This window comes from Crinia signifera, chromosome 9 (assembly GCF_055691185.1).
Source record: "Crinia signifera chromosome 9, ASM5569118v1, whole genome shotgun sequence".
NCBI classification, from domain to species: Eukaryota; Metazoa; Chordata; class Amphibia; order Anura; family Myobatrachidae; genus Crinia; species Crinia signifera.
In genome coordinates this window covers 21652655-21677826 of record NC_139225.1, presented here as the reverse complement: position 1 = coordinate 21677826, position 25172 = coordinate 21652655, and the positions used below count along the sequence as shown (strand labels likewise).

Genomic DNA, 25172 nt, shown 5'->3' with positions numbered 1-25172 from the left:
TCAGAGTGCAGCTACTGTAGCGTTTCGCTATACAAGGACGTTTAATCCTTCTACATTAATAATTAATGACTAACATCGTTTCCCTTGGGAACATGATCCTTGACATCATTTTAAGAATTAGTGGTTCATTAGAAAGACCACCTGGGGCAGTATAATAAAGGGAACAGAGCTTCACTACTTATCGCACCGCATCATATCCACATGGATGGCATATGATATTACTCACAGGACTGCCCGCCGTACGTAACGGGGCATCTTAATACTGGTCACATGATCGGGACTCTACGGTATGGGTCGCTAATGTAACAGACTTTCGAACATTGGTAAGTTGCAGTGCAGATGTATTAAGCCTTGGAGAGAGGTAAACTATCAGCCAGTCAGATGCTAACTGTCATTTTTACACACAGCCTGTTACATGGAAGTTAGGAGCCGATTGGCTGGTACTTTATGTCCATCCACTTTATCACTCACCAAAGTTTAGTACATCTCCTTTATCTCTTCGAAGAGGGGAATGGTAAATCCAGTGTTAAACGTAAAATGCTGGAGTAATATCTTTTATACAAAACAGCTCATTTAGGAGTCTTTAAAAGATGGGGAAAAGTCAATAGAAGACGAAAGAGTCCTTTGCATGTAAGCTGATGGATCCGCTGTATGTCTAGAAACCTAAGTTTCCGCATGTTATGTGTGGCGGGCCCAATAACCATTGCAGTCTTAATGCTGAACATTCGTCAGTAATTGGCTGCAGGAATTGACGCCATCTTCTGATGACGTTATCATTCCGAGCCCTGCTGCTTGAACTTCCCTAAAGAAGTTGACCCGCAGTGCGAGGAGAGATCCTTCCGCCTCCTCCGGTTCACTGGGGGAACTCAGACATGTACAATAACCAGCAGTTTACACGTTTGCTACTATCTAGCAATAAAGGAGTGTCTCTTAGAGATTGTGGCGCAGCTACTTTTCGCAGCACCGTGCCAGCACCGAAGCAATACCCAACTGCTCCGGTGGACTTATGTCTGCAACTGCAAATTGTGGCCAGTGATGTACATGGAGTTCTATTCAGGAAGCGGTGAAACAGTGAGTCAGTGGAGAAGTTGCCCAGGGCAACCAATCAGTGGTCACCTTCTTCGAGTGCATGGTATAGAATTATACACAGCAGCTGGTTGGTTGTTGTGGACAACTTCTCCATTGGCCCACTATTTTCATTGCTTCCTGAATTGACCACATGATTTGCGTGGCACCACCACATGTTGTGGTGTTGGAAGACGGCAAGTAACGCGGATACAAGAACCCAGCGACCATGTGCGAAGGGCTAGTCCTAAAACGCCCGTATTTCATTACTGGAGGCCTCTGCCATGGCCTTGCCTTGTAAGAGTATGTAAGTCTAGCTGAGAGCTTTCAGCATCTTTTCTCCTGTTTTCAGGTGTTCCAGGAATGTGCCTCCAGGCGTTTATTGAGGCTTTCTTCCACCTGGCTCAAAGACGGTTCAAAGGTTTCCCCCTTCACGAGCAAGTGCAGACCCTTGCTGACTTCTGCGAAAGCCACCTGGACTCTGCCGACGAGAAGAGACTGCTGTGCAGCAGAGGGGTGGCGGAGAAGAGAACCGCTCTCAGCAGCTTGCGCAAGGCCGATGTGTATGTGACCTCCTATACGCCGCTCTTACACCGATCACACCCATCCTGCAACCTCACAGATTACAAACTGCAGCATTCGTGAGAAAGGCCTCTCTCACTTACCTGGCCGACAATGCAAGAACCCATAAGGCCTGATTACCTGCATATTTACCAAACACTTCCGTGAGACTCAAGAGAGCACAAGATGTTTACTCGGATTCTCTGCAATATTCATTTCTATGTATGTATCAACATCGGGCAGCCCAGCTTCGCATCCCTGGGCTATCGCCATTCTGAGATGGCGATAGCCCATTGTAGCTTATGGCTACGGGATCGCACAGCCACCAGGGCAGTGGGGTCGGCGGGGGGTCAGCGCTAACCGCACCCCCCCCGGCTTCCAGCTCCGGACAGGCTCTTTTCCAGCAATGGAACAGGTAACCCCGAACATCGGATTTTACCTCTCGTAACAAAATTTTTTTGATTTTGAGGTTCAGTGATGCATTAAGGCAGACGATATAATCCACTGGGGCATCGTGTTATGAAATCACTGAGAAGAGCAGCGAGAAAGGTTGGAGAAGCAGTAAAAGCACTGACCTGAGCAGTGCAGAGGGTTGGTGAAACAGTAAAATCACTGACAGGAGCAGCGCAGACAATTGGAGAAGCAGTAAAGTAACTGACATGAGCAGTGCAGAGAGTTGGAGAAACATTAAAATCACTGACAGGAGCAGTGCGGAGAGTTGGAAAAGCAGTAGAATCCCCGACAGGATTAGTGCAGAGATTTTAGAAACTGTAAAATCACGTTAAGGAACAGTGTGGAGGGTTGGAGAAGCGGTAAAGTAACTGACAGGAGCAGTGCAGATGGTTGAAGAAACAGAAAAGTAAATGACTGGAGCAGTGGTTGGAGAAGCAGTAAGTAATTGACAGGAGCAGTGTGGAGTATTGAGAAAGCCATAAAGTAACGGACAGAAGTGCAGATGGTTGGCGAAGCAGTAAAGTAACTGACAGAAGTGCAAAGGGTTAGAGAAGCAGTAAAGTAATTGACAGGAGCAGTGCGGAGATTTGGAGAAGCAGTAAAGTAACTGACAGGAGCAGTGCTGAGATTTGGAGAAGCCGGAAAGTGACTGGAGCAGTGCAGAGATTGGAAAAGCAGTAAAGTAACTGACAGGAGCAGTGTAGTGGTTGGAGAAGTAGTAAAGTAACTGACAGGAGCAGTGCAGAGGTTGGAGAAGCAGTAAAGTAACTGACTGGAGCAGTTCAGAGGTTGGAGAAGCAGTACAGTAACTGACAGGAGATGTGCATAGGTTGTAGAAGCTGTAAAAAACACTGACAGGAGCAGTGCAGTGGGTTGTAGAAACCGTAAAGTAAGTGTGAGGAGCAGTGCAGAGGGTAGGAGAAGCATTAAAATCATGATGAGGAGCAGAGCAGAGGGTTGGAGAAACAGTAAAATCACTGACAGGAGCAGTGTGGAGAGTTGAAAAAGCAGTAGAATCACTGACAGGATCAGTGCAGCGATTAGAGAAACAGTAAAATTACATTAAGGAGAAGTGTGGAGGGTTAAATAAGCAGTAAAGTAACTGACAGGAGCAGTGCAGATGGTTGAAGAAACAGTAAAGTAACTGACAGGAGCAGTGCAGATGTTGGAGAAGCAGTAAAGTAACTGACAGGAGCAGTGCAGATGTTGGAGAAGCAGTAAAGTAACTAACAGGAGCAGTGCGGAGGGTTAGAATGGCAGAAAAATTACTGACAGGAGCAGTTCAGAGGGTTAGAAAACCAGCAAAGTAACTGACAGAAGCAGTGCAGAGGGTTGGAGAAGCAGTAAAGTAACTGACAGGAGCAGTGCTAAGAGTTGGAGAAACCGTAAAGTAACTGACAGGAGCAGTGCAGAGCAGTAAAGTAACTGACAGGAGCAGTGCAAAGAGTTGGAGAAACAGTAATGTAACTGACAGCATTGCAGAGGGTTGAAGAAGCAGTAAAGTAACTGACCGGAGCAATGCAGAGGTTGTAGAAGCAGTAAAGTAACTGACAGGAGCAGTGCAGAGGGTTGGAGAAGCAGCAAAATCACAGAGGAGCAGTGCAGAGGGTTGGGCAAGCAGTAAGTAACTGTGAGGAGCAGTGCGGAGGCTTGGAGAAGCAGTAAAATCACTGAGGAGCAGTGCAGAGGTTTGGAGAAGCAGTAAAATCACTGTGAGGAGCAGAGGGTTGGACAAGCAGTAATGTGATTATTAGATGAGTTAGATAAAGGATAAAGTAAGTGAGATGTTGGGAGACAGAGGGTAGTATTCAATGCGGCCGGCGAGGGGGTTAAACAGCGAGGATTGCAGAAAACCAGCGATCCTCGCTGTTTAACCCCCTTTGCCAGCCCTATTCAATGTTCTGGGGAAATCGAATTCCCCAAAACAGCAAGACCTGCGGCTAATGCAGAAAACTCGCTGTTTTTAGCCACGAGTCTCGCTGCTTCTGGAGCCGCATACTCCAATTCCCCCTCGCACAAAAAACGGAGCGAGGGGGAATTGGCGTATGAGGGGGGTGCGTTGAATACTGACAAGGTGAGTGGTGACAGCGAGCAGGAAGCCCTGCTCGTTGTCGCCGCTCGCCTACGGCATTGAATACACCTCAGAGGCAGGTAAAGTAAAGTGGATGGAACCATTTGAAATACTAGCCGGAGAGTCCTCTCTTTTTGTCTTCCATGGGCTGAGAAATGGTGAAGGCCGACGCAGAACATTGTGATTGTCTATGTGTATATAGACGCTGGCTCCTGGATCAATAGAGATAATTCATTTTCCTATCTATGCTCAGCACACTGCTCCTTTTTCTTTTATTATTTATGTAAATGTGTTATTATGATATTTGAGTTATGAAGATATTTCTCACACGGAAGAACACTCTGCCGCCAGCATCGTCTCAGCTGTAACGCCCATGGGCACGGATTGCCTTGTGGACCCCATATTTGTGTCAGACAACTGGCGCCACGTTGTAACAGAAGCAAGCGGTGGCTGGAACTACCTGTGAGATGGGAGGTATATACAGGAAATGCGGTATGTACAAGTGATCATTGGATGCATATCACACAGGCGACGCGTTTCGTTAGCAATGTCCGCTACGTCTGTCAGAGATCTTTCACCTGTTTACACACAGAATTATCATCTGTTTGACTATAAATTGGCCATTGATTTCTGAATATTTAGTATTATATGTATTCTCTTTTTATAATATGTAATAGAGGTAAAATTGTATTAAACTGAAACCACATTTGCCTCAATTCCCCACAGTGCGATTTGCCCCTGATGAAAATCAGGAATTGTTTTGTAACAATCAAAGCACTTTTACAGAATGGATGCAGGGACATGTAACATTCTGCGTATCGCTTGTACTGTATGTGTCATTGTATTAATAATATGTATTTATTTATAACATTTCTCAAAGTATAAAACACTTGTGCAAAGTTTAGCAGTGACCCTTTTTCCGTCGACGATTTCTCCTCTCTTAGGGGTAAATTTACTAAGATGGGAGTTCTGTTCAAGATGGTGAGAGATTTTAGGAGAGTTTCCGTTTTTTTTTTGGGGTGGGGGGGGTGTTAAAGCGGCAATCGTGTACATGGCAAAATCAACTTGAGTTTGCAGTGTAAATGATTGCCGCTTTAAAATAATGGTAAAATTCTCCCTGCTGACATCACCCTTTTCAGGCAATAACACATGAGATCTGAGATAACTTCCCCTTGTGTTATTGCAGATCTATGGGCTGCCTGTAGGGGATTATGGGTGACAAATCCATTAGCTGCAGGAATTTACCGCAGCTCAATGGATATCACCCTTAGACCATGAAGCACAACATCAATGGGAGTAGGACTGACTTCCATAATAGTGTATTATTGCCTGTCTTCAGACATAATAAAATCTATTTATTTGCAATTTAGGCCATTTTTGGGTGCTTTTACGCTGATGAGCAGAAATCGCAACGTAATTTATTAAATTCAATGGGAAATGCATTTCAGTGGGAGCAGGGAAACACATTACTGATACACTGTAACAATACACGGGTTGGGATAATTTGGTCTACAGCATGATGGTCGACAGTCATTAGGTCGACACCATTAGTTTGACATCGGTGTAGGTCGATATGGGAAAAGGTCGAAATGGTTCTACGTCGACAGGTCATTAGTTCGACAGTCAAAAAGTCGACATGGGTTTTTTCACTGTTTTGTTACCTGAATGTCAACAAAGTCGACATGGACCCAGTTTAAAGTGCACCGCATCCCCTTGCATCGCTTGCTGCGCTCGGCACACTATGTTATTCTCCCACCACACCCTAGTGGATGGTAGGGCATGAAATACCGCCTGTCGGCACGTCAGCTCAAAAAACAGTGAAAAACCCCATGTCGACCCTTTGACTGTCTAACTAATGACCTGTCGACCTAGAACCATGTTGACCTTTTCCTATGTCGACCTAGACCCATGTCGACCTTTTGCCATGTTTACCTAATGGTGTCGACCCTATGACTGTCTACCATCATGCTGTAGTCCAAATGACCGCATCCCACAATACGGGATGCAGTTACAATCCCGGCGGTCGGGATCCCGGCGTTCAGAATCCCGACGCCGGAATCCCGACCGCCGAAATGCCGACACTTTCTCCCCCCGTGGGTGTCCACGACACCCCTGGAGGGAGAATAAATTAGTATGCCGAGCGTAGCGAGGCACCGGGCCCGCTGCGTGGCGAGCGCAGCGAACCCGCAAGGGGGCGCGATCCACGTCCCCCCTTGTCGGCATTTCGGCTGTCGGGATTCCGGCGTCGGAATTCTGAACACCGGGATCCCGACCGTCGGGATTCAATACTGAATCCCACAACACACATACTGTATAAATGAATGGGAAGAGCTCAACCAATCATAAGCAGTGTTTACAAGCTGGCCCGCTTGTAATTGGCTGAAGTGCTGAAAGCCTTATAATTGGAGATAGCAGCAAAGCAATTAAATACTGGTGGAAAAATTGTCTTGTCTTCCCTGTCTGGGCTTGCTGGAACTTGTAGTTTCACAAGCCCCAGCAATAATATGCAATGGAAGTCTTAATCATTTGGACAGTCTCCTATTACTCTACACTGCACAATGCAGGAGCCACTTATCTCTGTGATTGATATATAAATTGATGACATTTATACAGTGATTTGCTAAAGTGTTCAACCCCCTAAAAAGTCAGCAGATATTTCTGTATTACACATAGGTGTGGTTCCAGTAGATCCATGGTAGAAAGATAGACAGTCAAAAAATCGTCCCTGATTGGTCAACATACAAAAGGTAGACAGGGTCAAAAGGTCAACTTTGACAGTAGAAAATGTTAACATGGAAACTGTGGCCCTCCAGATGTTGTGAAACTACACATCCCAGCATGCCTTGCCATCGTTTTAGCATTACCTAATAGAAAAACTGTGGCAAGGCATTATGGGACTTGTAGTTTCACAACAGCTGGAGAGTCTTGGTTTGGACATGCCTGGTCTAAAAGATAAATTCTGAAAAAAATTGGCAAAAGTGTTTTTCAACTTTTCCCATTAAGATGGGCCTTATTTGCAAAATGGTTGCACAAGCCGCTTCTGCTGATTAAAATAAAATGCTGAATGTCTATATTTTATGTGCGAGTGATGCTTTATCTACATACAAAATGCTATGTTACTGTAACTTCCTGGAAAATAGTGCAATGTTTCATTTCTTATGCAGATATAGTGCCAGTCACACGCTGAATAAAGACATGTCAGATATCATTTTCTTCAGTGGAAGCTGCTTGTGCATCTTATTTTGCTCCATTTTGCTATCAGAAGCTACTTAAAAGAAAAAGTTGCAGAAAAGCTGCAAAGATGCACGTGGAGGTCATGGGTAATGTGTAAAGCAACTTGTACAGAGAGGATATATATGTATGTGGACACATCTGTACAACAGAGGCATTACGGTATATACCATATAAAACACAAACGCTGTAATATTATTATTAGGGTACTTGTGTATTTTGGCGGCGCCCATCGCATACCATTACGCATGCGATGGTATGTGATGTGACGCGATTTGGTTGGTTGGTGTACGATGGCATACAATTTTCAAATTGTATGCCATTGTACATGGCATACAATGCCATACGATGCGATGCGATTAAACATTGTATAAGCACCCTAAACGCGTCCCTTCGCGGGCTTCACAGGTATCCGCGTCCCCTCGCCACGCTTCGGGCTCGGTGGCTCGCTGCGCTCGCCACACTAATCTATTCTCAACTCCACGCCGATGTGGATAGTGGGGGTATGAAAAGGTCGTAGGACGCGTACCGCCGCCCCTCGCGGGCTCGCTGCGCTCGCCACGCTTCAGGTTCACGTTTATAGTGGGGGGGTGGCGTGGGGGTGCATTTAACATTGTAAGCACCCATTAGGGTGCTCAAAAGCACCCTTTAGGGTGCTTATACAATTTTTCATCGTATAGGGGGTCAAAATCGCGTCGCATCGCATGCCATCGGGTACATGGCATGCGATGCGATACGTTCATCGAACGATGCTGAAATCGGGCGCCGCCAAAATACCATTAAGTACCATTATTAGTATCAGCCTATCAACATGATGGAGCAACATAACAGTGATGTCAGCGCTTGAATTGCTCTATCGTGTGTCATATAGAGGGCGCTGGTGCACAAAACACTTCAATACCCCCCATAGAGGTGAGGAGCAGCATTACCCTTCTATTATATAGGGTCAGATAAGCTTCAAAAGTGATAAAATGGAGAGTGATAAACAACCAACCAATCAGCTCCTGTCTGACATTTTTCAAACACAGTCTGTGACATGGCAAATACAGTAGGAGCTGATTGGCTGGCTGTTTATCACTCTCCATTTTATCACTTTTGAAGCTTAGTGCATCTGGCTCTTAGGATGAACTGCGTTGCTAGTTAGCATATTAATAAATGAGAACTTGTACCTGTACATGGCACTTTCCCCCTTATCCCTACCTCCCTTTAAATCTTCTGTAACCCCCCTCCATTATTTGCCTGCAAAATGCAAACACCAAAATCACTTTAAGCTAAAGTTTTCCCTCATTTCTTTATGACCTCAGCGTCTGTGACTTTCCCCTATTATATTTCGGTTCCTCCTTCCGGGTTTCCAATCCTTGTTATATTTTAGTGTCTGGCGATGGCTTCCGGATATTTGCAGTCTTTTATGTCAATGCTATAATTGCTTAGCGAGAGTCTGGGGTCAGCACCGCGATGTCGGCTACATATAAAGTGATATTTTGCCGCCGTACAGCTCCAGCGTCGGAACAGGCGGCGTTACAAGAAGCCCACTTACAGATCTTTGCTGGCATTATATAGTTCTGAGCATGTTAATTTTTCACTTGTAGTGGGTGATAAAACCCAAGCAGCCGCGTTCCTGGCAGCAGCCGCTTCCTCTGGGCAGTTTGTGTGTCAGATATGAAACAGTAAAAAGTGTCATTACTAATGTTTGTAGTTCTTGATTCATTGTGATGTCCTAGAGGGGATCAGCAAGAAACCGTGAAATTACAATCTGCGCTGTTTTACAAACTATACATATGTGATTTTAAAGTCTGAACGACAGCGGAAACTTTGGGGAAAAGTGGAATATTCCTGCCGTGAATCTTACGCCAACTTTTCTTGAAAAAAAAAAGTTCCAGCGATATAAGTCCGCTACGTTCACTGCCACGTAGGCCCTGTAATACCATTGTCTGACTGTAGGTATCTCCTTGGGGAGAGATCATTGGATGTTGCCTACTCTGTGATGGGTAAGCAACATGCAGCGCACCAACTGTGTTTGAACTACACTTCCCAGCATGCCCTGCTACAGTTTTAGCATGTGCGAACAGCAAATCTGCAGCAGGGAATGCTGGGAGGTGTATTACCACAGTAGCTGGAGTTCCGCGCGCTCCCACTGGTCTATGATGAGGACTAGTCGCCAGCAGCCTCAGTATTTTGCAGGTGATGGATCAGACCATGAGTACTTCTGCATTTTGCCCTTATTCTGGTTCACTCGCAAAGGCAAATTCCTTATCAAATGGACAAAACCATGTGCACTGCAGGTGGGGCAGATGTAACTTGTGCAGAGAGAATTAGATTTGGGTGGGGTTTTACTTCAAAGTGAGATCTATATTGCAGTGTAAAAATAAAGCAGTCAGTATCTTCCCTGCACAGAAACAAAAATAACTCACCCAAATCTAACTCTCTCTGCACATGTTACATCTGCCCCACCTGCAGTGCACATGGTTTTGTCCATTTGAGAAGGAATTTGCCTTTGCGAGTGAACCAGAATAAGGGCCTTGTCCCTGTCTTGCAGAATGAGGACCCCAAGTTTTCTTCTATTACAGTGCACAAAATCTTTCTGACAAGATTGCAGCATGTTCCACCACTAATTACCAGTTTACACATGGATCCAAGTCAATGACTTGGATCCATACAGAATATAGAAGTGGGCAGTGAGCAACCTAAACATTCAAGAAAAGGATGTTCCCGTTCTCCCACTGCAGTGCATAGGCATTGTTTTATACAGTATATGTTAAATAGGTTTTTATCAAACACATTGGGGCCGATTCAGGCCTGAATTCTGCCCCACCCCAATCCCAGGAGCGAACGGCTTTTGGCGAGTTTTACCATTGCCCGATCCCTTTGCTCCATAGTGGGAGGGAAGGGGGCGGGCAGGGGAACGCCCAGGATTTTATGGGCGTTCCTCTGCGAATGCAGCGCCCGCCCGCCCCGAATTCGGAGGACGGAGTTGAAATGAAAAGTCACTCCAGGCTGACCTTTCATTTAGAGCGGAGGAAAGCCTAATCATTTTTTGCACGTGAGGCAGCGGGTGGGGGGATATGTAAGCGTACACATCCCCTCGCATGCTAGGGTACTCTTTACCTAGCACGGCGCCCACGATTTTGATCGTGGGCATCGCAGGTAAAAAAATCGCGGGCATTGAATGCACTAAAAATCGGGTGCGACGCGACCGACACGATGCCCGCGATTTCCCATAGGGAACAATGTTAAATGTCTTAATTGACCCGATTTTCCTGTTCAATGCCTCAATTGACCCGATTTTTCCATAGGAAACAATGTTAAATGGCCCACAGAGGCCAAATAGGCACCCTGAAGTGTGAAATGGCCCCCACAATTGTTAACGCCACCCCACGATCAACGTGAACCCGAAGCGTGGCGAGTGCAGCGAGCCCGCGAGGGGCGGCGGTACGCGTCCTACGACCTTTTCATACCCCCACTATCCACGTCGGCGTGGAGTTGAGAATACAATAGTGTGGCGAGCGCAGCGAGCCACCGAGCCCGAAGCGTGGCGAGTGGACGCGGATACCTTCACAGGTAAACGCGTCCCTTCGCGGGCTTCACAGGTATCCGCGTCCCCTCGCGGGGCTCGCTGCGCTCGCCACACTATTCTATTCTCAACTCCACGGCGACGTGGATAGTGGGGGTATGAAAAGGTCGTAGGACGCGTACCGCCGCCCCTCGCGGGCTCGCTGCGCTCGCCACGCTTCGGGTTGACGTTGATCGTGGGGTGGCGTTAACAATTGTGGGGGCCATTTCACACTTCAGGGTGGCTATTTGGCCTCTGTGGGCCATTTAACATTGTTTCCTATGGAAAAATCGGGTCAATTGAGGCATTTAACATTGTTCCCTATGGGAAATCGCGGGCATCGCGTCGGTCGCGTCGCACCCGATTTTTTAGTGCATTTAATGCCCGCGATGGGCGCCGTGATAAGTAAAGAGTACCCATGCTAGTGAAGGGATTTGCACGCGGGGGGAGATGGATGTTCGGACGGGTACCATTCACCTGTTCACTAGGCTGCGAACATACACAGCCTAGGGAAAATGTCTGAATCAGGCCCATTTTACTCTTCTCTATTTAGTTACATCCCCTGCATCCTGGCATTCGGTGTCGCCCTGGCAGCCGTTTCTCCCATCTCCGCTTCCTTCGGGAGATGTCTGGGAGATAGATCATGCGCCGCAGTAACATTATGCAGCCTGATGAATGGAATAACGACTTGTACAGCGTAGGAGATGAATCCAGATATTACGGATGGGCCTATTGTGAAGCCCTGTAGTGCTGATGGAATCGGCAGGCTGTTCTGCCCCGGACCCCCTCACCTGCCCTATTTAGGCGTCAGTACTTAGGGCCTTATTTTGGTTCATTCTTTCTGACAAAATCCTTCTTAGATGGACAAAACCATGTGCACTGCAGGGGGGCAGATGTTACTTGTGCAGAGAGAATTAGATTTGGGTGAGTAATTTTGTTTCTGTGCAGGGAAAATACTGACTGCTTTATTTTTACACTGCAATATAGATCTCACTTTGAAGTAAAACCCCACCCAAATCTAATTCTCTCTGCACATGTTACATCTGCCCCACCTGCAGTGCACATGGTTTTGCCCATCTAAGAAGGATTTTGTCAATAAGAATGAACCAAAATAAGGCCCTAAGAGACAGAGCGTCGGTGCTGTCAGAGTCGGTGAAGCCGGAGGGCTCAGTCTCTTTACACTTCCATTGTAATAAATAGCAAGTTCTCATTGTGTGACATGTGACATTTGTCTGGTGATTGGCACGGTGTTCCCAGGAAATAGCTCTCTCCTCCATTCATCCTTTGATTGATGTCCTACACCGACTTCTGCTGGAATTGGACTTGAAATGTTATGAATTTCAATGCTCTTTGCAGCTCTCACAGGCGGAATTATCTGTCGCTAGATATTATCCCATTTACCGTTCCCCTGCTTGTCTGAGAGGAGAAATAAACTTTACCTTCTAGATGTTCTTCCATCTCATAGTGACAGGTGATACAGACGTCTAATGCGCCTCATTCTGCTAATCAGCGATGGCTTATTGCCGTATGCGCTCCCCTGCCTCTGTGGCTCAACGACAGTATCATGGACAGGGAAGGAATCGAAGATACATTGGGGGTGATTCTGGTTCATTTGTAAAAGCAAACTACTTTAATGGACATGGGCAGATGTAACAGGTGCAGAGAGAGTTACATTTGGGTGAGTTACATTGTTTCTGTGCAGGGTAAATACTGGCTGCTTTATTTTGACACTGCAATTTACATTTCAGTTTGAACACACCCCACCCAAATCTAACTCTCTCTGCACATGTTACATCTGCCCCATCTGCAGTGCAGCATGGTTTTGTCCATTAAAGAAGGAGATTTCCTTTACAAACCAACCTGAATCACCCCATTGTGCAGTTTATATAAATGCAGGTAGTAATAATATAAGTATAACGTTTGTATTTTAACCAGCAGGCGACACTGGAGTGATACTTACATAGGGGTATAGATTGGTAGTCACTGGGAGCTGCCACTTTAAGATTTTTAATCAGTGACACTGCCTCCCCATACACACCCACCCCACCCAAGAATTTTAGATCAGTGTCAATTCCCCCCTGCAGTGGATTAGGGGCTTCTGAAGGGTGAGCCTGCATTGCTGCGCCACCATACCCTGAGGGCCTCATGGCAGCTGCACATCAGTGGTTGCTTCTGTAGGGTGAGACGTTTTCCCAGAAGAGGAAACTCTCTCCCACAGCCTCCACCAGCCGCCTTATCTGACGCTATGCGCATGAGCTGTGTAAAGCCCTGTACACACACATCGATTTGCTTTTGATTCGATGTTAGATTCGATTTTCTATTCGATCTTTCCATTAGATCTTTCCATTTGATTTGGCATTAGATCTGTACTTTTGCATTAGATATCGAATTTGACTTTGAATTCGATATCCATTCATGGTACATTGTACACATTAGAGTTACTAGATCGAATTCAATATTTCCTTGGCTTTTTCTGTTCGATTTTGTGAAAACGGGAGCGCGCATCGAATCGAATTTAGATCGAAAGTGACACAAAAAACATTCGATTTAGTTTAGGATTCAATTTTGCTTCTATAAGCAAAATCTAATCGAAAATCTGGAAAAATCGATGCATGTGTACAGGGCTTAAAGGTGTGTACAGACGCATCAATTTGCTTTCACTTTCGATTCGATTTCGATTTCCCCTCTCCACCACCTTTCGATCTTGCCTTTGATTTTCCAATCGTTTTCACATTCGATCTGCACTTTTGCATTAGATTCGATTTCGATATCGAATTTGATTTAAGTTGAAGGTACAGTGTACACATTTGATTTACTGGATCGATTTACTGGATCTAATTCAATATTTCCTTGCCTGCACAGTCTATTTTTCATTTCGATATAGAGAAAACTGGAGCTCGATTCGAATCGAATACTAGTCGAAAGTGTCGATTTCAATTAGGTTTCGATTCGATTTTACTTCTACGAGCAAAATCGAATCGAAATCTGGTAAAAATTGAAGCACGTGTACACAGCTTTAAGGGCCCATTTATCAAACTATATTAACTATCTCCTAAATGTATCAAAGGGGGACCGCAGCAGGAATCTCCGATCCCTGCTGCGATCCTCCCTGCAGCGCCGCCGGCCGCATCCCCCATAGGTTTCTATGGGGGATGTGAAGCTGCCCGATGTATTAACATTGCCCGGCATCGCACCCCTGGGCTATCGCCATTCTGATATGGTGATAGCCCATTGTATCCTATGGCTACACTTCGCACTGCCTGAGCAGGGCAGTGCGGTCAGAGAGGTCGGCCCTTAACCGCGACACATTGGACAGAAATGAATACATCTGTGACCATAAGGACTGATTACAATGGCGGTTATGAAAGCATCGGGCCCTCAGATCACATTTCCTCACCAATATATTCTAATTTAAAAGTCATTTTTAAATCATGGTATCAAAAGTCTTTGTGTAGCCTTCCTAGGAGAAACATTCAGCATGACACCATCTGTAACCTGATTCTATCAGTATATAGTATACAGTACGTCCATCCCTCCGCCCTCATCTAATAATGACTCTGATGACGAATGGCGCTTTTCACTGAAGTGGATGCCTGCACAGCGCGGGCCCAGCCTGGGTACTGGGGGGAGAGGTGCGCATGGAGGGCCTGATGAAATAACAAGAGTTTTACGCAGCAGAGGTAATATTTTAGCAGCCGTGGGAGACGTATGATTCAACATTATTGATGGGGCTACAGACGTAACCCAATTTCATTGATATGTGGTGACTGACTCGGTGTATTGGATGTTGGCTACGAGTGAGAGCTGCAATGTTATCCGGGCGCTTCCTAATGAAACGCACAGCGCCTTCCTGTCATGACACCAGCCACAGTATGAAAGCTGGCTAATGCTGTCATTATCCGACACTGATTGCAGCTGTTATCGGGCTAATATTCCATGGCTGATCCAACTCTCCTCAAAGCAAGATTTAATAAGGGTGATATTACAGCATACCATGGTAACATTACAGGGACATACAGTGATGCGGAAGGTGAGAGGTAGATCCTCCTACCAGTGGGCGTGTCACCCAGGTACCAGCGGGCGGGAACACACATAGGGGATTATTCTGGTTGCAAGTCCACCAAACCCCACCCGGCGAATGCCGGCCCGCCCACCCCACCTCGCGGCGTGTGTTCACACTGGCTGCAAATGTATGGTTAACATAAACATCCATTTACAGGTTGCGGGGGGGAACACCCACATCTTTCGATGGTCAGCGTCATGCATAAATAAAGTGACCCTCAGGTCATCCGGGGTTGTCAGCTGCCTGCCCACGTCACCGGGAGATTACCATGGGATGGCCATGATGTCGTCATGGGAACTCCCATGAAACACTGGGCGAGTACCCCGGCCCGCCACCATATGCCCGCAATGTTGGGTGTCGCACGCACCCGGCGTATGTAAATGCACAGAAATGTGGCTGTGCATAAGCAGAACATCGACCTCCCATGGGAATGTGAGCGAACGGACCGGAATAAGGTCCATAGACCTCAGATGACTTATTATTGGGTCTGATCAGATTGGGGCGGTGACTGGTGTGATTCCCAGGCGTATCTATGACAGGACGAGAAGCCTTATTGCTGGCGCAGATGACTTATTATTGGGTCTGATCAGATTGGGGCGGTGACTGGTGTGATTGCCAGGCGTATCTATGACAGGACGAGAAGCCTTATTGCTGGCGCAGATGACTTATTATTGGGTCTGATCACATTGGGGCGGTGACTGGTGTGATTACCAGGCGTATCTATGACAGGACGAGAAGCCTTATTGCTGGCGCAGATGACTTATTATTGGGTCTGATCACATTGGGGCGGTGACTGGTGTGATTGCCAGGCGTATCTATGACAGGACGAGAAGCCTTATTGCTGGCGCAGATGACTTATTATTGGGTCTGATCAGATTGGGGCGGTGACTGGTGTGATTCCCAGGCGTATCTATGACAGGACGAGAAGCCTTATTGCTGGCGCAGATGACTTATTATTGGGTCTGATCAGATTGGGGCGGTGACTGGTGTGATTCCCAGGCGTATCTATGACAGGACGAGAAGCCTTATTGCTGGCGCAGATGACTTATTATTGGTTCTGATCAGATTGGGGCGGTGACTGGTGTGATTGCCAGGCGTATCTATGACAGGACGAGAAGCCTTATTGCTGGCGCAGATGACTTATTATTGGTTCTGATCAGATTGGGGCGGTGACTGGTGTGATTGCCAGGCGTATCTATGACAGGACGAGAAGCCTTATTGCTGGCGCAGATGACTTATTATTGGGTCTGATCAGATTGGGGCGGTGACTGGTGTAATTCCCAGGTGTATCTGTGACAGGACGAGAAGCCTTATTGCTGGCGCAGATGACTTATTATTGGTTCTGATCAGATTGGGGCGGTGACTGGTGTAATTCCCAGGTGTATCTGTGACAGGACGAGAAGCCTTATTGCTGGCGCAGATGACTTATTATTGGTTCTGATCAGATTGGGGCGGTGACTGGTGTAATTCCCAGGTGTATCTGTGACAGGACGAGAAGCCTTATTGCTGGCGCAGATGACTTATTATTGGTTCTGATCAGATTGGGGCGGTGACTGGTGTAATTCCCAGGTGTATCTGTGACAGGACGAGAAGCCTTATTGCTGGCGCAGATGACTTATTATTGGTTCTGATCAGATTGGGGCGGTGACTGGTGTAATTCCCAGGTGTATCTGTGACAGGACGAGAAGCCTTATTGCTGGCGCAGATGACTTATTATTGGTTCTGATCAGATTGGGGCGGTGACTGGTGTAATTCCCAGGTGTATCTGTGACAGGACGAGAAGCCTTATTGCTGGCGCAGATGACTTATTATTGGTTCTGATCAGATTGGGGCGGTGACTGGTGTAATTCCCAGGTGTATCTGTGACAGGACGAGAAGCCTTATTGCTGGCGCAGATGACTTATTATTGGTTCTGATCAGATTGGGGCGGTGACTGGTGTAATTCCCAGGTGTATCTGTGACAGGACGAGAAGCCTTATTGCTGGCGCAGATGACTTATTATTGGTTCTGATCAGATTGGGGCGGTGACTGGTGTAATTCCCAGGTGTATCTGTGACAGGACGAGAAGCCTTATTGCTGGCGCAGATGACTTATTATTGGGTCTGATCAGATTGGGGCGGTGACTGGTGTGATTACCAGGCGTATCTATGACAGGACGAGAAGCCTTATTGCTGGCGCAGATGACTTATTATTGGGTTTGATCAGATTGGGCGGTGACTGGTGTGATTGCCAGGCGTATCTATGACAGGAAGAGAAGCCTTATTGCTGGCGCAGATGACTTCTATCCTGATTTCCCTGTAGAATCCATGATGCTGCAATCGTGTATATCAGGGACCGAGGCTGCTGATCAGAATATGAGAATGTAATCAGGTTATTTCTCAGCTGACTGAACAATGGCAGAGCTGCCCTGAGCTCCTGCGCTGTGTTATTAGATGATCTGCAGTACGAGATGTGATGGTGATAGAACAAGCGTTGACCTTTTGCTTATGTCAACATTTTCACCTTGTCGAACTAGCGCATGCCGACATTTTTCTCTGTTGACCTTTTGCTTGTGTCGTCCTTTTCACCATGTCGAACTAGCGCATGCCGATATTTTTCTCTGCTGACCTAGTGCATGTCGACATTTTGTCTGCGTTGACCTATTGACTGTCTAGACTATATACAGATATAGCGCTTGTCATCTTTGCAGGGGCTGGCGGTGGATTCACCAGCCCCCGCCTGCTGCCGGAAGGGGATGCGCACTCAAAAAACGCACGAGTATCCCCTTCAACCGGAGCTCCCCCCGGGTACCCGCCGCTTTATCGCCGGTTCCCTCGCTGTCCCCCACCTCCCCGTTTCCCCCTAACCCTGCCCATCTCCCTGACGTGGAGACGGGCAGGGTTTGCCTCCCCTGCCGCCAGGAAACTGGGACGCGTGTGCGTGTGGGACTCTCGCGTGTCCCAGTGAGATGGAGTGCCAGTTCGTCAGAGGGGGCATTCTGGTGAACCCCCAGCACTGAATGAAGGGTGTTCCATCTGTAGATCTATCTACCTGAACCAGGATAGAACAGGCCTGATACAGAATGCGAAGAGGACAGGGCAAGGGCTCTGAAAAGTAGCAGAACCCAAGTTCTTTAACCCGGAGGGGGGAGCTTCTCCTCTCCAGAATAATCCTGTACCGTGACACTAGGACCAGTCCAGACAGTCGTAACAAGCTGCCACTTTGGCTCCCATGCCTGAGGGGACGTGTCTAGCTCCACATATATAACATTAGTTAAAATATACCTTTGAAAGTATTGATACTAACACTGCTGCCTGCAATATGGGGTTTATTTTTTCTTCTCAGCACAGTATACTGTACATGATTAATGTGATGCCTATGCAATAAAATCCAAATGCAATTTGACCTTGTGTGATTTCATCCCTATGCATATAAGTATGTTTTCGGTGTATTAAATGTTATCTTATTGTGAACACTGGCCTGTCTGTAACTGTAGGCACTACCTAAATTTATTGGTAGTGCTGGTTCCATACCATTATAGCATTATACCCAGAGGCGTAACTACTTTTTTTGCGCCCCCCCGCCGGACATTTCGCCCCCCCCGAAATATGAACCCCCTCCTTACCCGTCCCCATTGCCGCCGGCGCCGCTGCCTCTAACCCGACACGCAGATCTGTGTCGGGTGACGGGCGGTCCCCGGCTCCGGCTGCAGTGCTAATATAATAACAGACACTCGGAAAATGGCTGCCCCCATACAGCATTATGGGGGCAGCCATTTTCCGAGTGTCTCTTATTATATTAGCACTGCAGCCGGAGCCGGGGACCGCCCGTCACCCGACACAGATCTGCGTGTCGGGTTAGAGGCAGCGGCGCCGGCGGCAATGGGGTAAGGAGGGGGAGGGCAGGAGTCGGGAGCCGGGACCAGGTGGTAACTATAGTCCCGCAGACCCCCCAGGCGCCCACACCTGCCTAGCGCCTCCCCGCCACCGCGGGGGCTGCGGGACTATAGTTACGCCACTGATTATACCATTATAGCATGCCCTTAGCCAAATCAGTGTGGACACCAGATACTTTAATTAAACAAATATGCTTAAGTAAAGAAAGATTACTAGCAAACATTCTTACCCTAAGTCACTCACTAGCAGCAGCGCACTAAGGATGAGTGCACACCAGCACAGATTAAAAAAAGACCTTCAGTGATCATGTTCTTCTGTCTCTCCTGTCAGGAGTTCCCACAAGGGGGAATAATGAGAGTTGTCAGCAATGACTCTTGGGAACTGGGACAAGGGGTCTACAGCAAAAAGGTAGACAACCATTAGGTCGACAAACAAGAAGGTCAACAAGCAAAAAAGGTTGACATGCAAAAAGGTTGACATGCAAAAAGGTCAACATGCCAAAAAGGTTGACATGCAAAAAAAAGTCGACACAAGTATTAGGTCGCCGTCGTTGTTTAGGTCGACAGTCAAAAAGGTCGACATGGGATTTTTCACTATTTTTTGACCCAAACGTCAACACAGTCGACACAGTTTGAAGTGCACCGCATCCCCTCGCTGCACTCGCGATGCTCTGGGCACACTAATTTATTCTCACGCCATGCCCTAGTGGATGGTAGGGCATGAAATACCGCTTGTCGGCACGTCGGCTCAATAAAAAGTGAAAAACCCCATGTTGACCTTTTGACTGTCTACCTAGTCACTGTTGACCTAATGCTTGGGTCGACCTTTTTACATGTCGACCTAATGGTGTCAACCTAATGGTTGTCTACCTTTTTGCTGTAGACCCGTTGTCTGAATCTCGACTCTTGAGCCGCTACAGCAAATCACTGTCCTTGCATAGAAACTTCTTTGTGGCAAAATCTGAAGTATCCAGGAGATTAGTAGAAGCACAATGCAGGGCTGCAGGAGATTTATGACTGAAACGGGAGCCTCCTGCAAGATGTGGGAGGGTAGGTAACTATGCATTAATAATGTGTAAGCCGCGTGTGAGCTGTCCCTGTAAGAAATCTGATTGTTTTCTCTCCTTTGTTTGGTAAGCAGCATAAAGGTAAAGCCATAGTAAGCATCATATATTGCAGACAACAGGGAACCTGCACAATCACAGGTGCTTATAATCAGCCTGCTAATGATCTGCTCACAGTCCCAGCAACGTCACACAGGAACTGACTCCTGTGGGGACCTGCACAAAACAAATCTCCCAATACAACTCATTGTAGAGGTAAGAAGATAATCTCAGCTCCTTACAAACAGTCTCTGTCCCTCGCACCATCTCTGGCAGATATGGAAAAGTTTTTATACATTGGATATTGTGGTTGTGACCGATTATCCAGCCATAAAGCATCATGAGACCAGTGTGCTGTATCTGACATATTATACACAGCTGATACTTCTCTCTGTATGGCTGGTTGCATTGTAGTTACCTGGCCCTTCTTTTTGGGGTGCTTGGAATGTATTTGGGGTGTATCTGGAATATACTGGTAGCTGTATACTGAGAGTCCTGCTGTCCAGTGCAATGTATCATACTGGATGTTATTCTCTGTATATGATCTAGTCTACAAGAACTTTTTACAGCACAGTATCAAGTCTCTTGAATATTTAGTTTTTGATAACTGTTCTGTATTGTGTATACTGTACTGCACAGTACCACTTCTCTTGTGTTCAATACCAGCTGTCATTATCACTGTATTTTAGGCTGGGTATACTGCACAGTACCACTTCTCTTGTGTTCAATACCAGCTGTCATTATCACTGTATTCTAGGCTGGGTATACTGCACAGTGCCACTTCTCTTGTTCTGAATACCAGCTGTAACTATCATTATATGTTCTAGCCTTTCTATAACGCACAGTAACAGTTCTTGTGTTCTGAATACAGCTGTGATTCTTACTATATGTTCTAGACCAGTGGTAGCCAACTCCAGTCCTCGAGAGCTACCAACAGTTCACAATTTCCAGACAACTCGGCTGCTGCACAGGTGTATTCATTACTGACTGACACATTATAAAAGATCCACAGGTGGAGCTAATTACTTCACTTGTGATTCTGTGAGGAGACCTGGAAAACATTAACTGTTGGTCGCTCTCGAGGACTGGAGTTGGCTACTAATGTTCTAGGCTGGGAATACTGCACAGTACTACTTCTCATGTTCCGAATACAGCTGTAATTATCACTATGTTTCAGCCTTTGTATACTGCGCAGTACCACTTCCCGTGTTACAGCTGTGATTCTTAATTCATGTTCTTGTCGCGCATGTGTGTAATGCACAGTACCGCTTCTCTTGTTCTGTGTACCAGATGTCATATTCAGTAGGTCTACTAGTCTATCTTTAATCTATAGCCATCATTCTGAACTCCAGTCCTCAAGTACCACCAGCAGGTCATGTTCTGTGGATGTCTTTTAATCCTGCTTAGGTGAGAGCATCTATTTTGTCATTAATTATCCCACCTGCGTCCCCAGACAGAAATCCTTAAAATATGGCCTGTTGTGTGTCCCTGAGGATTGGCATTGAGAACCGTGGTCTACACAGTACCACCTCTGTATAATAGATGTAAATCTCATTACAGAACGCACTGCCAACATTGCATTTGTCTAGATACTGTGTGCACTGAGTAGCAGTCGAGATGCGCGGTCTCATAAATGTCTTGAAGCTGTATTGGGCTTTACTGACCAATGACAGGGAGGTGGCTTAGCGCATCTACAGAGGTGGTCCTGTTACGTAAAGGCAGTGTTAAGCTGGGTACACACACAGAGATTTATCTGTCCAATCTGTCTGGCGGGAACAAAAATCTGGCAATGTATGAGAGAAAATGACAATCGATCGTTTGCTCCCAAGTGCTGGAAAATGTATAAAAACGATTGTTCCGTTTAGTTTGATAAATCAAACTGTTGTCTGTTTTCTGACATTTGGGTGCAAATGGTTGATTCTCACCAGACAGATAGAACAGAGAAAACCTTAGGTGTGTACACATGGCCCCCCCCTTGCATGCCGGATTTGTTGTACATAGACATCTATTTGCATGCCAGTGGGAACCTCCCCCATCTTTCGATGGTCGCCGACCATCGAATGATGGTGAAGGTGCAAGCATTTTTAAGGGTGGCTCAGACCACTCGTACATATGCGTGTATTCCAGGAAATTGGGCAGGAATCTGACGTTATGCGTCATGTGTACGCTCACGTTGGACATTCCCATATCATACCTCCCAACTTGTGTCCGGATGTAATAGGGACACTCGCGCGGCTTAGCCCGAAAAGGGGGCGGGGCGTATGCAAATGAGGGCGCGGCTTATGCTAATTAGCCGCGACCTCATTTTCATACGAGAATAGACGCTGTGCGCATGCGCACAGCGTCTATTCTACTAGATTGGGGGGTCTCCCAACTGCCACCCCCCGCAGCGGGACAATGCCTGCCGCGGGTGGGACGTCGGGACAGGACCCGAAAATCGGGACTGTCCCGACGGAATCGTGACAGTTGGGAGGTATGCCATATGCTAATGGCCCAGGCTGGCACCCAGGGCCGGATTATAATGGGGGCACAAGCTAAAGATTTTGTGCATGGGAGTGGGGTAGTGCTGCAGCTTCACCTATCTGCCAATGTGACAATGATTAATGGTGCTGAGCATCGGGAGCCAAGTGTGCAGTGCATTACTGGGAGTTGACTAAGTCCCATGGCACTTTGCACCAGAGGGCAGAGGATAAGACGTTTGTGCTGAGCTCTGATTGGTGGAGCTCATTACATGCTTCTCAGGCCCATGGATAACAGCAGCAGCAGCCTAGTCATGGAAGGGTTTTTAATCCGAGGCAGCACTGGGTCTGTGAGGTCTCCTACAGAGTAAGGTGCAGAGGGACAAACACGGGCTTTTCATGTGGTGTGTGTGTGTGTCTGTATGTCTATCTATCTATCTATCTATCTATCTATCTATCTATCTATCTATCTATCTTGCAGCCAGTAATGACAAGTGCAAGGGGGCCCCCCTGTCTAAAGTGCCCCGGGCCCCCCGAAGGCTTAATCTGGCACTGCTCGCACGGCACCTGGCAAACAGACTTTTCGTCGAGTTTGCACGCACCCAGCGTATATTCTTGCGCAGAAATGCTGCTGCGCATACACATACGCAAAACATCGGTTCCCGTCCAAATTCGCGGCCGAGCGAGTCAACCAGAATAAGGGCCATGGTGCAATTTGGGCTATGGATTTTGACAATATAGTCAAAATCAATCGCAAGTTAGTGCAAATCGCACCGTGTTTGCCTGCAGATTCGATACCGATGTGCGGTGCTGCAGCAGCAGAATCGAAAGTAGAATTAGTGCGGCAAAGTCTATTTCTACTATCTCGGAGCGAGGGGCATGCGGCTCAATGCAGCCCAGAAGCCCCTCCCAACCGATGGCGGCACCATTGGCCCCTGTGTACACAATATTACTGTGCACTTCGAGGCCCTGGAGGAGATGGATGGGGTCCAAATGGATCTGTCTTTGCACTCCTTCCCTTAGGCAGGAGCGAGCTGGCGCCATCTGCAGGTGGATTGGTAGATCCATAGGATATGAGTTGCTGCCACATTCTGTATTCTCCAGGCTGGTGAGATTGCCTGAAGATTTGTATTCTCTGAGAACACTCGGTAACACTTGTATTGAGGGACAGGTCTGACTGTATTGAAGGGTATGAAGCAGAATAGAAGATTATAAGGGATCTTGGCAGGTTGTGGAGACAGAATAGCAGAGGAGCAGATTCAGGGAACTAGGTGTAAAATACACCAGAAGTACACAGAGAAATATTCATGGGATTCGGTGTCTGGATTTCAGCAGCGTTTTGTACAGCTTTGTATTCACACTTTGGAATATTTCTCCATAGAGGTGCGTTCCTTTCCGCTGATCGTTCCTTCCCAGCTCCTCACATGTCTAATCTAGCTGCTCATACGTGCAGTCATTTGCGTTGTAGTCCAACTTGTTTCCAATCCCCTGTGTAATATAATAACTGGCACATACGTGACTAAACCGGGCACTGCTGCCCATATAATGATGTCATAGCGCAGTGGCTAGTCTCACCACCTCCTCTAAATGGCAGCACGGATGGTGTAATGGTTAGCATTACTGCCTCACAGCACTGAGCTCATGGGTTCGATTCCCACCATGGCCCTAACTGTGTAGAGTTTGTATATTCTCCCTGTGCTTGCGTGGGTTTCCTCCGGGTATTCCGGTTTCCTCTCACAATCCAAAAATATACTGGTAGGTTAATTGGCTCCTAACAAACTAACCCTAGCATGTCTGTGTGTGCGTGTACATGTGGTAGGGAATATAGATTGTAAGCTCCACTGGGGCAGGGACTGATGTGAGTGTTATATTGTTCTCTGTAAAGCGCTGCGGAATATGTATGCGCTATATAAATAACTGGTAATAAATAAATGGCTTTTTTGGGGTGTCAATGTTGATACCTCAGCATGAGGACTCCCATGCGCTCAGCACACAATGGCCCTTATTCAGATCTGATCGCAGTACAAATTTGTTCGGAAAATGGGCAAAACTATGTGCACTGCAGGTGGGGCAGATGTAACCTGTGCAGAGAGAGTTAAATTTGGGTGGGGTGTGTTGAAACTGAAATCTTAATTGCATTGTAAAAATAATGCAGCCAGTATTTACCCTGCACAGAAACAAAATAACGCACACAAATCTAAAGCTGTGTACACACGGGGGCGATCTATTGCTCAGTGTCTCCTTTCCATCAGCGACCAGAGATGGTCGCTGATGAAAGGGAACCTCTGCCGGGGGGAGCCGCAGAGGGAATCCGCTGGTTGCAGGAGCAAGGTGCACACTCCAATAGCTGGCAATATGGTCGCTCAACGACCATATTGCCAGTGATAAATGCCCGTGTGTAGGCACCTTAACTCTCTCTATAGATGTCACATCTGCCCCACCTGCAGTGCACATGGTTTTGCCCATTTTCCAAATAAATTTGTACTACGATCAGATCTGAATATGGGCCATTGTGAGGTCAATCTACTATAGCTTAAAAAAAAAAAAAAAAAAAGTGGTGTTGCCCCTGGCAACCATTTAGATTCTGTCTCATTTTCTAGGATGCGATCGAGAAATGATAGACCAAATCTGGTTACTATGGGCAACATCACCCTTTCTATTATTAGAAGCTTTATTGAATTTACCCCTGGGACTCCGCGTGGATGGTAAAGTATGAAAAAGTCCAAATAACGGGAAAAATTG

The 25172-nt window shown here is 46.8% G+C and overlaps 1 protein-coding gene across 2 annotated transcripts in view; it reads left to right on the top strand.

Moving 5' to 3' along the window:
• TTLL11 (tubulin tyrosine ligase like 11) overlaps window positions 1-5054 on the top strand; it is a 121586-nt gene extending 116532 nt beyond the window's left edge. For both annotated transcript variants that reach the window (XM_083158538.1, XM_083158537.1), the window contains one exon: window positions 1418-5054. In XM_083158538.1, coding sequence (XP_083014664.1) covers window positions 1418-1710 — 293 coding nt within the window. In that variant the 3' untranslated portion in view covers window positions 1711-5054. The remainder of the gene's footprint in view (window positions 1-1417) is intronic.
• The last annotated feature ends 20118 nt before the right edge of the window (window positions 5055-25172 follow it).